At 44.1% G+C, this 13,080-nt stretch overlaps 1 protein-coding gene across 10 annotated transcripts in view; it reads left to right on the plus strand.

Annotated features, from left to right (window-relative positions):
- Window positions 1-3,038: 3,038 nt before the first annotated feature.
- STX6 (syntaxin 6) overlaps window positions 3,039-13,080 on the plus strand; it is a 74,915-nt gene continuing 64,873 nt past the window's right edge. For 3 of the 10 annotated variants that reach the window (XM_082396009.1, XM_082396011.1, XM_082396012.1), the window contains exons 1-2: window positions 3,039-3,296; window positions 11,782-11,850. In XM_082396009.1, coding sequence (XP_082252135.1) covers window positions 3,262-3,296; window positions 11,782-11,850 — 104 coding nt within the window. In that variant the 5' untranslated portion in view covers window positions 3,039-3,261. The remainder of the gene's footprint in view (window positions 3,297-11,781; window positions 11,851-13,080) is intronic. The other 7 variants (XM_082396018.1, XM_082396016.1, XM_082396017.1 and 4 more) reach the window with 4 other exon arrangements.

Below are 13,080 nucleotides of genomic sequence, written 5' to 3' on the forward strand. Positions count from 1 at the left end.
ATTATTGTTATTCACTAGTTTACCAAGAGAAATTGTGATTTTTCCTCCCCTGTGCACTAACAAATTCATAGAGGAGGGTAAAGGTCATACCTGCCCTTCTACGATGGTTCAAATTCACTGTTATGTCAAGAAGTTCACTGAATTCCAATAGTGTATTTTAACTTTTAAGTACTCACTAATATCCATTCATTCATACACTTCTAACTTGAGTTATTCTAAAAAGGATTTAAAATTGCTAACCTTTGATGTACTTTTGCATATGTATTCACCTGGCTTTCTCACTTATCTTTCTTCAATTTTTCTTTTCTTTTTTACTTTTTATATTTCTGATTATCCAAGTAAATAGTCCATTGTAGAAAATTGCCAAACTTTAAGTACATTTTCGTTTTCCTACGTATAAAGAATTTCTATGCATAAAACTGTTTCTATATATAAAAGTGAACAGAATTGAAATCATATCATATATACAGTATTGTCTTGCTACTTTCAATACATGTCATTACACACTTTTAAACATTTTTAGTGACCATCAGATGAATGTTCCATAAATTTTTAGTCACTTCCTTGTGTTGGATATATAGACTGACTAAAATTGGTTTATTCTAATCAGTGTGTAGATAAGGGTGGAAGTGATGGTAACAACTAAGGAGAAGAAAGAAAACATGACCAGTATGTGGATATTTCCTGTGGCTGGTGCTGGGAAATGCAGACAGCCATAGCCAAGTCAATGGATGCCAACAAGAGCAAGTGTCTTCTGGAGTGTTCCAGAACAAGAACATGTATCTCAGGGCTTTTAAAAGATTGGGATAATAATTCACCATGTCTCCAGATTTTGCCTCTAAAGTATTTCTCAAATGTATCCCTCCTTTCCGTCCTCCAGTAAGCTTATTTCAGGACACCCTCATCCCTACTCTGGATGATGACCTCCTAGCTGACCTTTCAGCCATTGCTGCACCTGTGTCAAATGCCAGTATTATCCTGTCAGTTCCCTCAGCTGCCATGATCTATAGCAGAGTGTCCACAGTTCTTGACAGCACAATCAAGGGCCCCCCAATAAACTGGCCCTGCCCCTTTCCAGCCTTAGTTCCTGCGGCCACAGTCCCATTCCTTCCATTCCGGCAATGCCCCCTGCTGTGGCTCCCCACCCCCCACCCGCCTCCAGGCTGGGTTGTTTCTATGATAACCCATGCCCTTCTTTCATTGTGTAACTGGCCTGGCTCTCCCACCAGTCTGAGAGTTCCTTGAAGTCAAGGACCAAGCCTGTACATCTCTGTGTCCTCAGTGCCTAGCACATAGTAAGAATACAACACGTGCCAGCACTGTTCTAAGCACTTCTTAGACACTGATTCATTTAATCCTGATGACACTCTCTATGAGGAAGGTGTTATTATAGTATCCATTTCATAGTTGAGGACAATGAGGGACTAAGCAGCTTGCCCAAGACACAACAGTCAGGAAGTAGCAGAATTAGGATGTGAACTCAGGTAATCTGGCTGCAACTATGGCTCTTAATCACGATTCTCATCTTCTCGATTTCTGTGTTTATTGAATGAATGAAAGATGATCACTTTTCAGTTCCCCATCTCAATATGTTCAGAACCAAAACAGTTCTCTTCCAACAGCTTCTTTTTTCCCCCATGCCTGACCTCCACTGCTCCTCCAGGGTCTCAGAGAAGACTGGAGTCTTTGGCTTTCACCTCTCTCCTCCTTAACCCTATTCAATCTTTCGTCAGGTCTAGGTGTTTTGTTTTTCCTTGGGAACATCTATCAGATTCTCCCCTTCCTCTCTATTTACAATTGCTGTCATCCTAGTCTGGTCTTCACGCGTTCAGACTAGATGACCCACAGCAGCTTCTGGACTGGTTTCCCTGACTTCACTGCCTCACTCCGCTGGGGCTTTGGGGTTTCCATGCATTTTTATTTAACCTTCACAACAATCCATGAGCTAAATATTATTATCCGTGTTTTATATATGAGGAACTGAATAATAGAACTCAGGTTCAAACAGGGTTTGTCTGGCTTTGAGGACTCTCCCATCTCCAAAAAGACTGGTGACTTTAAGCAAGTCACTTAACATTCCAAGAGCCTCAGACTTCTCACTGGTAAAATGGGGATAACAACAGTAATTACCTTATTGTGAGAGCAACTGAGATAACACTTAGCACAGTGCTTGACATACAGGAAGTGCTCAATGATAATCAGCAATTAAAGTTCACAAACCCCACAGCATATCTAGCATATGAGTTTGATAACTGTTCTGGCCAAAATGCTTTCTGGAATCGCTTTTGAACCATTTAGGCCGGAAGAAGTTGCTATACCTGGCCCTTTCTTTGTCCCTCAAAAGTTCTCTCTCTTGGGAAGCACCGTATGCTGTATGAAAAGAACGCACAGCAAAAGAAAACACACCCCAGTCTGGAAGACGGTGCGCAGATTCTCTGGCTCTGCCCTGTCCAGGTTGTGTGAGCACGGGAAATCTTGAAACCTCTCTGAAATTCTCCCATCTACTAAATGGGAATAGTAATACCGCCCCCCCCCCAAAATATTGAGATAATGCACATACAGCCTTCAGCGCATTGCTGGATATATTAAGACCTACATAAAGGAGTTGTTCAATATTATCATAGTCATATAATGTATACGAGCACGCTTTATTGTAAGTCGAGAACGAGATGGATTTCTAAATCAACATGTGATCAAAAATCAAGTATCAAAAGTAAAGGAAAGGTGAAAGGATCGTGCAAAGCAGGTACTACGCGTATCTAGGAAACCCGACGGCCTTTCCCGCAAGGGAACAAGCAGCTCCTCCCCCCGAATCCTGAGGGGCGAGGCGAGAGAAGACCCGCCCTCCCCCACCACCCCCAGAGCCCCGTCTCCAGGGTCTTGTGACAAGGTGCCCAGGCCCCAATGACAAGGGGCGGGTCCAGGTCTGGTCACGTGAGCATGGGTGCGGAAGTGGGGCGGTGGACGGCGTTCGTGACTGGCGGAGGCTGAGCAACCCGGGGGCGGAGCCAGGCGGCCGGACGCGCTGGGAGGAGCCGGGGGAGGGGGCGGCCGCGGGGCCGGGCACCAGAGTCAGGGATTCGGTCTGCCGTGCCGACGAAGTGCTGGACCCGCGGCGGGCCAGTGCACCCCAGCCTGCGCGCGCAGAGGCTCCGGGTCCCCCAGGCCGAGGCGCCGGCGGCCGCGCGAGGCGGGTGGGTTGGGCAGAGGGAGGTTCGCTGGGCGCGGAGCAGGCGTGAGGCGGCCGGGGGCCGGGACGCCATGTCCATGGAGGACCCCTTCTTTGTGGTGAAAGGGTGAGTGTCGCCGAGGGCTCCACTGGAGGAGGAGGTGGCCGTGCTGCCAGCCCGCACCTCCCCGCTCTCCTCGCTGTAGGGGGATGGGAGACAAGCAGAGGCTGGCGGGGGGACAGTGGGGACGGCTTAGCCTTGAGGGCCATGATCAAGCGTCCAGAGACATCCCCTCCCCGTCCTACCTGGACTTTGAAACCCGTGCCCCCAATTAAGCCCCTGGGGAGGGGGTCCCCTTTGGCCTGTGCGCTGCCCTACAACTTATTTGGAGGGGTGGAGGGGTTCAGCAGCTCTGCAGGTGGGAAGGGAGACAGGCGTCCCAGACCAAACTGCAGCTGTAGTGGAGCACGGGGCCCTGCTTCGAAGGGGGAAAAACAGCATCTGGGCAGGAAAAGGGAAATGGCCCTCCTGAGCTTTGTAGTTGGCGAGGACGGGGGTGAGCTCCCATTGTCCATTGAGTTCGGAGCGCTGGCCCGCAGACTGGTGAGACCACAACCTACCCAGAGGCGTCTGAGCACGTTTGCAGGCTGGGAGGCGGGGGCGCGAGGCTCCGGAAGACAACTCAATTCAGTGGGGGAGTTTTTTACTGAGTAATGGGAGGGGAGGAAAACAGCCGTTCAAACTCAGTGATGATGTTGGAAGGAAAACAAAATGAAATCAGCCAAACCAAACTTTCCTTAGCTTTCTGTTAGCACCGGGATTTTCCCACAGTGCTAAAGGAAATGAGTGCTTTCTTTTTAACTCCCTGATTTCATCCAGGCTATTTGACAGGTTTCCCCCATTTCTTCTTCTGCCTTTCAGACTAGAACAGCCTTAACTTATTTTTCCCTGTGAGCTGTCGTGACTCCATCTTTGATTGCTCAGTCGTTTGGAGATAGAAACTTTATTTGCACTGTTATGTAGGCTTTATAGCCATTAAACAAATTCAGGAAAGATCGATTCTGTTGTTGTTATAACTTGTCAGCTTTTGTTTTAAATGTCAAACAAACATTAAAATTCTGAGAACTGCAAAGTTCTGGAAAGATCAGTGCTGATAACCATAAAGTGTCCCTTTGCTTTCAACTAGTTGCTGCTAGCTTCCTATTTTTGTAAGGGTAAAAGCTGACCAGTTGCTTGAGTGTGTGTATGTGTTTTAAGGGTTCCTCTCAGAAAATTTAAGTGGTACTTTAGGTGAAATACTTTATTATCAATGATACAGTAAGATATATATATTTTTTAACATTTCCCTAAAAAGATTTTCCTTCACCTGACTTTAATTTAGATGGGAAAATGCTGAGTTTAGATTATTAGTAATATGTGGCTCTCTACCTGGAAAATGTGTTGCTTATTAGAAGGATTGATTTTTAGGGGTTGATTTTTAAATGTGAAAGCTGTGTGTTTTTTCTCTTGAATGAATGTCCTTAATGCTTAGGTTGCAAAGGTTATCTCTGGCAGTGGAGGCCACAGATAATCAGAATTTTGGGTTTGATTTTTAATGGAATTTGTGAAAATGCTAAATTGCTCTGCCATCTTGACTTTTTTTTCCTGCTAGTATCCAATACAGTTTGCCAAGGCTTGCTCACTGATTAGATATCACTGCTTTATTGGAACATTGGCCTGGAGTGTTGGTTGACTTTTACATGGTTTTAGCTCATGTCGGTAAGATGTCAAAACCTTCTGCTAAGGAAAAGTAAAATTAGCTATACGAGTGTCTCCAGATTATGCGACGGAATATATGGGGAGCCATTCGTGTAGTTCTGTTTATTAAAAGTTTTGAAAGTGCACTGCACAATGTGGAAAAATTAAAGACGCCTAAATTGTGGCCCTTAGCCTAGGAGCTGATAGTCTAATCTGAGAAACAGCTCACTCCGGAATTAAGTAGAAATGACAGGTGGATATGATTAAGTGCCGAAGTGAATCCTACAGATGATTAACTCCCCCAGTAGTTCAGAGAAAGGCATCTCATTAGGAACAGTTATGACTGGAACAGCTTTGGAGGTAGTAGTAGGTCTTGAATTAAGTTTCGAAGATGGGGAGCATTTAGATAATTCAGGCCTGTGTCTCTTCTGGACTCATCAAGAAGAGTCTCTTATTGGTCTTCCTGCTTCCAGTCTCTTTCCTCTTGCATCTGCCTTGGTTCTGTTGGATGAGTGCTCTCCAGAATGCAGGGTGAGCCACACATTCCATTTTACATTTCCTAGTGGACACAGTAAAAAGTAAAAAACAGGTGAAGTTAATTTTAATGTCATTGTTAACCTAGTATAGTGAAAATGTTTCAACGTGTGATTAAAGATTATTAAAGAAGATTTGACCCTTTTTGTACTGTCTTCAAAATCTGGTGTGTATTTTTTACTTACAGCACATCTCAATTTGGATGCTAAATTTTCATCAGGAACACTTGATCTGTATTTAGAGTTCATTAAACTTACAGTTGAAAAAGTATTCAATAGATTCACATACCCAAATTGTTCCAAATATACTTTAAAAATTTTCGGTAACTGAATTGTGTATCAGTTTTTAAATTTAAAATTAAAATTTAGTCCCACAGTCACACTAGCACGGTTCAGTCACATGTGGCATCCATATTGGGCAGCACAGGTGTAGCTTTTCTAGAACCCAAGCAGGAGTTCCCTACTTAACATCACTGAGTGGCTGCCTGTTGCCTACAGAATAAAAGCTCAACACTTCCTGACCTCCGTGACGTGGCCTTCCTCAACCCTCCGCTCACTCTGCCTGCCCTTAGCACAGAGCTCCAGCTTCACCAGACTCAGTACAGTGACAGTGACCGCAGGACTGGATGCTCTTACCCCACATGCATCCACTCTGCCTGATGCACCCACTCAGCTTTCAGGATTCAGTGTCAGCATCTCCACTGCCTACAGGAAGTGCTTCCCCTGGCACCTGTAACACATTATTGCACTCTTCCTCTGGCTGTCTTTCATTATTTGACTGTGAGCTCTGAAGGTTGGAACTGTTTGTTTTTCCTGTATTTCCAGCCCAGCACCTTGAATATATAGCATAAATGTTGAATAAATTCTCTTTGGTGGTTGTGGTTAAGGAGTGGTGGTTCGTGGGTGGGAACACTCCCAGCAAAGGCAGGCATTGTGTGTTTAGAAATCATCAAGGAGAGCATCCCAGGTGCAGTAGGAAGTTTATCTGGAGAAGTAATAATAATAGTAGCTAACATTTAAGGGATGCAGCTTCTATGTCAGGCGTCGCATGCTAAGCAAGCACTTTATAAGAATTTTCACTTTATAAGAACAGTTCTGTGGTGTGGGTATTAGCCCCATTTTATACATGAGGAGCTGAGGGAGCACAGAGGGGTTGAGTTACTTCCCCAGGGTCACACAGCTAATAGGTAGTGGACCCAGGATTCAAAATTCAGCTGCCTAGTTCTACTCATACTGTTAACACTTCTACAGGTACATCCACAGGTACAGGTAGAAGAGGGTCGAGAAGAGTCTCTCTCTAAGAGGCCATTGGAGATTTTTTAAGCAGGGAAATGACATGAAATGAGGGTTTCGGGAATATTGATTTGGTAGTAGTGTTGGTTGCATCAGTGTGTAGAAAGATTAAAAAGGAGACCAGGGCTTCCCTGGTGGCGCAGTGGTTAAGAACCAGCCTGCCAATGTAGGGGACACAGGTTCAAGCCCTGGTCTGGGAAGATCCCACATGCCTCAGAGCAGCTAAGCCCATTCGCCACAACTGCTGAGCCTGGGTTCTAGAGCGTGCGAGCCACAACCACTGAAGCCCATGGGCTTAGAGCCTGGGCTTCGCAGCAAGAGAAGCCACTGCAATGAAGACCCAACGCAGCCAAAAATAAATTAAATAAATAAAAAATAAAAATAAAAAGGAGACCAGTTCGAAAGCTGTTTTAATTTAAATATGCAATGATTAGTGCCTGAGTGTTCAAAGATCGTTTTGTGAGGTTTTGACACTCTCGATGTCTTCTTGTTCAGAGCAGAATCCCAGAACACGGGAGAAAACTACCACAATTGGGCAGATGTGGCCCTACCTGGCACAGACATTCACAGTGGTATTTTCACTACCAGAACCCCTAGCTCTACTGAATCAACTCAGGCCTGCCCCTAAGTTGTAGTTTGTCTAGTTGACCCTTTCCTGTGTGTTCTCACTGGGTGAGTTTGATTATTCCCATTGTGTCAAGTGGTCCCTGGGTATCTGTGCACATCCTGCACCCCAGTCACTCTGACCCAACTCTCTCCCGTTTGTTTTTCTGTGTTTTCTACTAATTGTTCGACATCCCCCATGCTATGGGGTAGATATCTTCCCCTTTTTTTCTTTTCCTTCCCCCTCCTTAAAAATGCCTTCCTCTTCTTAGCCCTCTTTATTCCTGACTCTGCACAGTCCTTCAGTCCCATGTCCACCTGGTCACCGGGGCCTATCAGTGCATCTCCTGGATATCTCTGGAATCTTCTCTTCCTCTCTGGTTTTGGTTCCTCCACCCTAGTTCATGTCCTTGTCCTCTCCCACCTGAATTCTTGTAAGCAGCTTCTTCAGCAAGCTTCATTTGCACCGCTGCCAGACGTGACCTCGGAGACACGATCAGGTCACAGCTCTATTCGGAATCCTTCATTCTGAAATACCGAGTGTCTGTTTTCTGTGTGCCAGGGGCTAAGGGTACAGCAGTGAACAAATGACATCCCTGTCCTTATGAAGCTTATATTTGAGACAGACAGTAAACAAATGAACGAATATATGGTATGTCAGGTGGTGATAAATTCTGTAAGAAGAACAAAGCTGGGTGTAAAGGGAAAGGAAATGCGTGTTCTGGGTGTAATTTTTCTTTTTATGTGACTTCCGGAGGCAGTGAGGTTTGGTGAAAGAACTGAGCTTTGTTAATCAAGCTGACCCAAGGTTGGGATCTCACTTCTGTCAATTACTTGGTGTAACTTTTGGCACATTAGTTATCCTCTCTGAACCTGTTTCTTTATGTACAAAATTGGCCTAACAACGCCTGCTTTATCGGTTATGAGGATTAAATGAGTTAATGCGTGTAAGTTGCCTCAGCACAGTTTGGAGCATATATCTAGTGCTCAGTAAACATTCTCTTTTAACTGTCTATATGTCTCCATCCAAACAGGCTGCCCTTTCTGAGAGGAAAGACCATGTCTTACTGGTTTTGTGTGTGTGCGTGTTCCCGCGCTTTTTTTTTGGAGTAACATTTAAAGTGATATATGCTCATTTTAGAAAACTTAGGAAATAAAAATATAAAAAAGGATTAAAAACTCATTGAAATACCACCATCCAGAAATAATTAGTTAAAATTTTGGTGTTTTTTTAATCTGTTTCCATTAACAGTTTTATGTAATACTATCCATCAGTTTTTGATCTCTTTTTTTTTTGATATATAATAAATATCAGTCACTGTCCTGGGAACATGACAGGGATTGTCTTTTTAATTCTTATGAAGTAGGTACTAGTACTATTATTATTATCATCTTACAAATGAAGAAAATGAAACTTAGTAAAAAAAAAAAAAAAAACAAAACTTCCAACTTCATAAGCCTGTAATTGGAAAGGCCAGGATTTATATAAATGGGTATTATTGTTGTTATTAATCATTAAGAAATTGGGATTCGTCTTATAATCTTTTCATCTGTATTTTTTTATATCCTTAAAATGCCTTTGGTGGGGAGGCTTTATAATGACTGTACTGTATTTTGTTATATAAATGTGATATAACTTATTACTCAGTACAAGGTTTATTTTTTATTTTTTTAATTTATTTATGGCTGTGTTGGGTCTTCGTTTCTGTGCGAGGGCTTTCTCTAGTTGCGGCAAGCCGGGGCCACTCTTCATGGCGGTGCGCGGGCCTCTCACTATCGCGGCCTCTCTTGTTGCGGAGCACAGGCTCCAGACGCGCAGGCTCAGTAGTTGTGGCTCACGGGCCCAGTTGCTCCGTGGCATGTGGGATCTTCCGAGACCAGGGCTCGAACCCATGTCCCCTGCATTGGTAGGCAGATCTCAACCACTGCACCACCAGGGAAGCCCTAGGACAAGGTTTATGATGTACCTAAATTTTTCACTGTTACAGTTAATATAGTTGCCGGCCTGCTTGTCACAGGTCTTCATTGCTGCTCCTGATTATTTCCATAGCCTGTAGTCCTGTAGAAGATTTGCTAATTCAGAGGGGGTGCACATTTTCAAAGCTTCTGATGCATGTTGCCAAATTGCCCTCTAGGATACACCCCTAACTCCACTCGACTCACTACCCCACCCCCAAAAGTTTGATGGGCCCATTTCCCTTGACCCCTTGCCTGTACTGAGAGTCTCCTTTTAAGAAATCTTGACTAATTTCCTAGGTGAAACATACCATATTTGAATCATGTTGTTTTCATCATTATGTTCAGTAAGGTGTTACATAGTATTTGTTTGATGAGTGAGCCCATTTTGAGTTTTGGGTTCTGTAGTTTTTTTCCCTCTCTTGTTTGCAACTTCTAATCAGAATAAGCCACTAAGAAATTGAGCGGTGGACTATGAGAGTATTTTGGTACCAAGTGAGCCTCTCCTATAGGTAAAAGGCACGAATGTTGTGGTTCTTTAATATTTTGCTGATTTGGAGGCGTTGTGTGCCCGAACAAGGACAGTTTTATTTCCAGGTTCTTGGCTGTGGATCTGTGTTGAAATAAAGGCATTAAGTAAGCAGTTGAGCAAGATAGTGTATGTTACATTGTATTATTCTCTAACCATCTCTGGTCTGTGTGTACAGCCTTTTAAACACTAGATTATGAGCTCCTTGAAGGCAAGCATTGTGCATTTTAGTCACACTGTTGAAAAAACTGTTTATTGGTAGTCACTGTGAAAAAATTATCCTTATTTACAGAGTAATTTTATCCAGTAGAATTGAATGTAAGTCAGGTCTCATTTTCTACTTTTTAAAAATCAACCAGACGTTTCTTTCTTTCTTTTTTTTTTTTTTTGGCTGTGCTGTGTGGCTCGTGGGATTTTAGTTCCCTGACCAGGAATCGAACCCCGGGTTGTCAGCAGTGAGAGCAGGAAGTCCTGACCACTGTACCACCAGGGAATTCCCCAATCAGCTGTTTCACTATAAAAACCACTTTGCAGGCATTTGTTATATTGAATTAGGCATTTATTGAATGCCTAATACTCTGTTTGGCTCCTGAAATTATAGTATGGTTTGGAGAACACTATGCAGGTATGTGAAACAGTGTAGGTGAAAGACAATATGCTTTGCGTCTAAGAGTTTGGAATAGAGCTGAGATATTGTGGAGACTGAAAAAACTTGGAAAGACCCCCAGGGGGAATGTTGGTCAGTGACACTTTAGTGAAGCAAGTAGGGCCTCGATCTGGGCCTTGAAGGAAATGTCTGCTTTTCATTTGCAGAGGTGTAAGGACTCTTCCAGCTGGGGAAGCAGTGAGTGAAAGTCTAGAGCCAGGAATGAGGAAAGGGAGGATGGGAAGAAGACCTGCCAAGTGAAACAGATTTTGTTTCAGTGAGAAATCAGGTTGGAGATTAAAGTCAGCCAGTTATGGGGGGTGGAGGAGGCGTGGAATACCCAGCTGAGGAGTTTAAAGTTAATGTTTCCTATTGTAAATTATTAATCAGGAGGTGGTTTTAACTAGCAGTTACTATGCACTTGCCTGTGGTCAAACAACTTCTGAGGGCTCAAACCCGGGTCTTCTGATTCCACAAAGAAAATAGATTTGTCTGGAGCCTTTGCAAAGATGGGATTGAATAGGTCTTGGTACTGGAAGGCCCCTCATGCTCTGGGTCAGCAGAACTAGAGGCTAGAAGACAAGAAGTCTGAGCCCCCCTTCTCTTACTTGTTTAATGAGTGCAGACTAGTTATCGTGAAAGTTCCTTCTAGATCTAAAATCCAGTGATGCAGCTTAAGTAGAGGTTGTGCAAGGTGAGAAGTAAGAGGAAGAGTCAAAGATGATGTTTGTCTAGACAAGTTTCAAATCTTGGAAAATAGTGTCACTGTTGACTAAAATGAGGAAGTTAGAGAAGGAAGCTTTTTTTTTTTTCTGTTTCATTTTGTTGTATGAATATTTACTGTTTTGTAGGGAGGATATGATTGGTTTGGTTTTAGGCAAATGGAATGATCCTGTAGGCAGCTAAAAATATAGGAATTAGTCCTGGGTGAGAGGTGAGGGTTGGAAATGCAGTGGGGAGTCATCAGCTTCAAGGAATCTTTTGAACCTGCTAGTGTTGATGAGCACCTAGAAGCTATAAAAGTAGTGCTGAGAAATACTGGGACCAGGTGGAGGAAGAGGAAAGAGAAAATTAGTAGAAACCAGAAGAGCACAATGTCACAAAAACAAGGAAGTGAGAGTTTCAAGAAAATAGGCTTGTAGTGTCAAGTACGCTGGAAATGAGGACGAATTCAAGTCACCCATGACTTTGACCTGCAGTGTCATTGGTGGCAGTAGTGCTATCCCCGGGGCATTGTGGAAGCAGCAGCAGGTTGAGGTCAAAATTGTATATAACTATAGGAAACTAAGTAAAGACTCTTTTTTTTCCCTCCAGGAGAATTATTGCGAAAGATATTATCACAGTGAAGTTGAATTTGGAAATGGCAGTAAGGTCAAGTGCAGGGTATGTGTATTTTTCCCCTTAAACACAAACGACGTGAGTGTGGAAGTCAAGCAGTAAAAAGAGCTTCTCACCTAGCCCAAGGGGTTGGTGGTAGAACAGGTTGGTGGGATATGGGGTAGAAGGGTGATAGAGTTGCAGAGGCTTGCCCAGCCTAGGTTTTTCAGGTTTCATTAGTAGAGTGGAAACCATCTGCCTTCACTAGCCTCTCAGGGTGTTGATGAAACAGGGACCCCACTGTAAAGAGACATGCAGGATGGGTGCTGCCCCAGATACAGGTGTTGTGGCTTATTGTGTTTTTCCAAAGGTGGCCGCCCCAATATATATCCTGTCCCATTTGCTTTTCTTAACTTGTGAAGCTGGCATTCTTCTATCAAGCTGGGGTCCTCATTCCTTTTCTTTGAACCCAGGCAGACCTTTGTAACTGCCTCGACTGACAGAATGAGGCAGAAATGACACTGCTTGACTCCTGAAGCCTTCGTCACAAAGGACAACCAACCAATTCAGCTTCCACCTGCATCTTTCTGACTTGGGACACAAGTCCAGCTCTACTGAAGCCACACTGCTGGAGCACTCATGTGGAGAGACTACGCAGACACAGAGGTACTACCAAGGAGCACCTGCTTCTGCAGCCCCAGCCCGGCAGTCTTTCAGCTGAGGCCCCAGACATGGTGGAGCAGGGACAAGCCATCTCTTCTGCGTTCGGCACGAATTCCTGTCCCACAGACTCCCCATAAGAAATGGTCGTTTGATGCCATTAAGTTTTGGGGTAACTGTTATACAACCACAGTAACTGGAACGGATGCCAGTTCAGAGCCTTATCAGCATGGTCAAAGAAGGAAGGAGAAATCAAAAGGCTGATGGAGGCTGCAGCTCTGGTTTTCCTGCAATTCGTTGGCCCAACTGAATGACAGATTCCGGGAAACAAAAGCTCCCTAATGGCTAAAATACTTCTTCCTCCCATCTTACCAACAAATTTAGTGAGATCCAGATAAGAAATTATTTTATGGACATCTGGATGTATTGCCTGAAGCCCTAAGGGTTGGTTGGGATGGTGAGCCTTTTACCCTGGTGGAACAGACTGGAATGTTATATAGGAGGGGCTCAACTAGCAGTGACCAGGGGTTAGTGCTGGGCTGGCTTCAAAAACAAACTGGGGGACTTCTCCGGTGGTCCAGTGGTTAAGATTCCGTGTTTCCAATGCAGGGGATGCGGGTTCGATTCCTGGTCGGG

Source organism: Balaenoptera borealis (genome assembly GCF_965194805.1).
Source record: "Balaenoptera borealis genome assembly, chromosome: 1".
Lineage (NCBI taxonomy): Eukaryota > Metazoa > Chordata > Mammalia > Artiodactyla > Balaenopteridae > Balaenoptera > Balaenoptera borealis.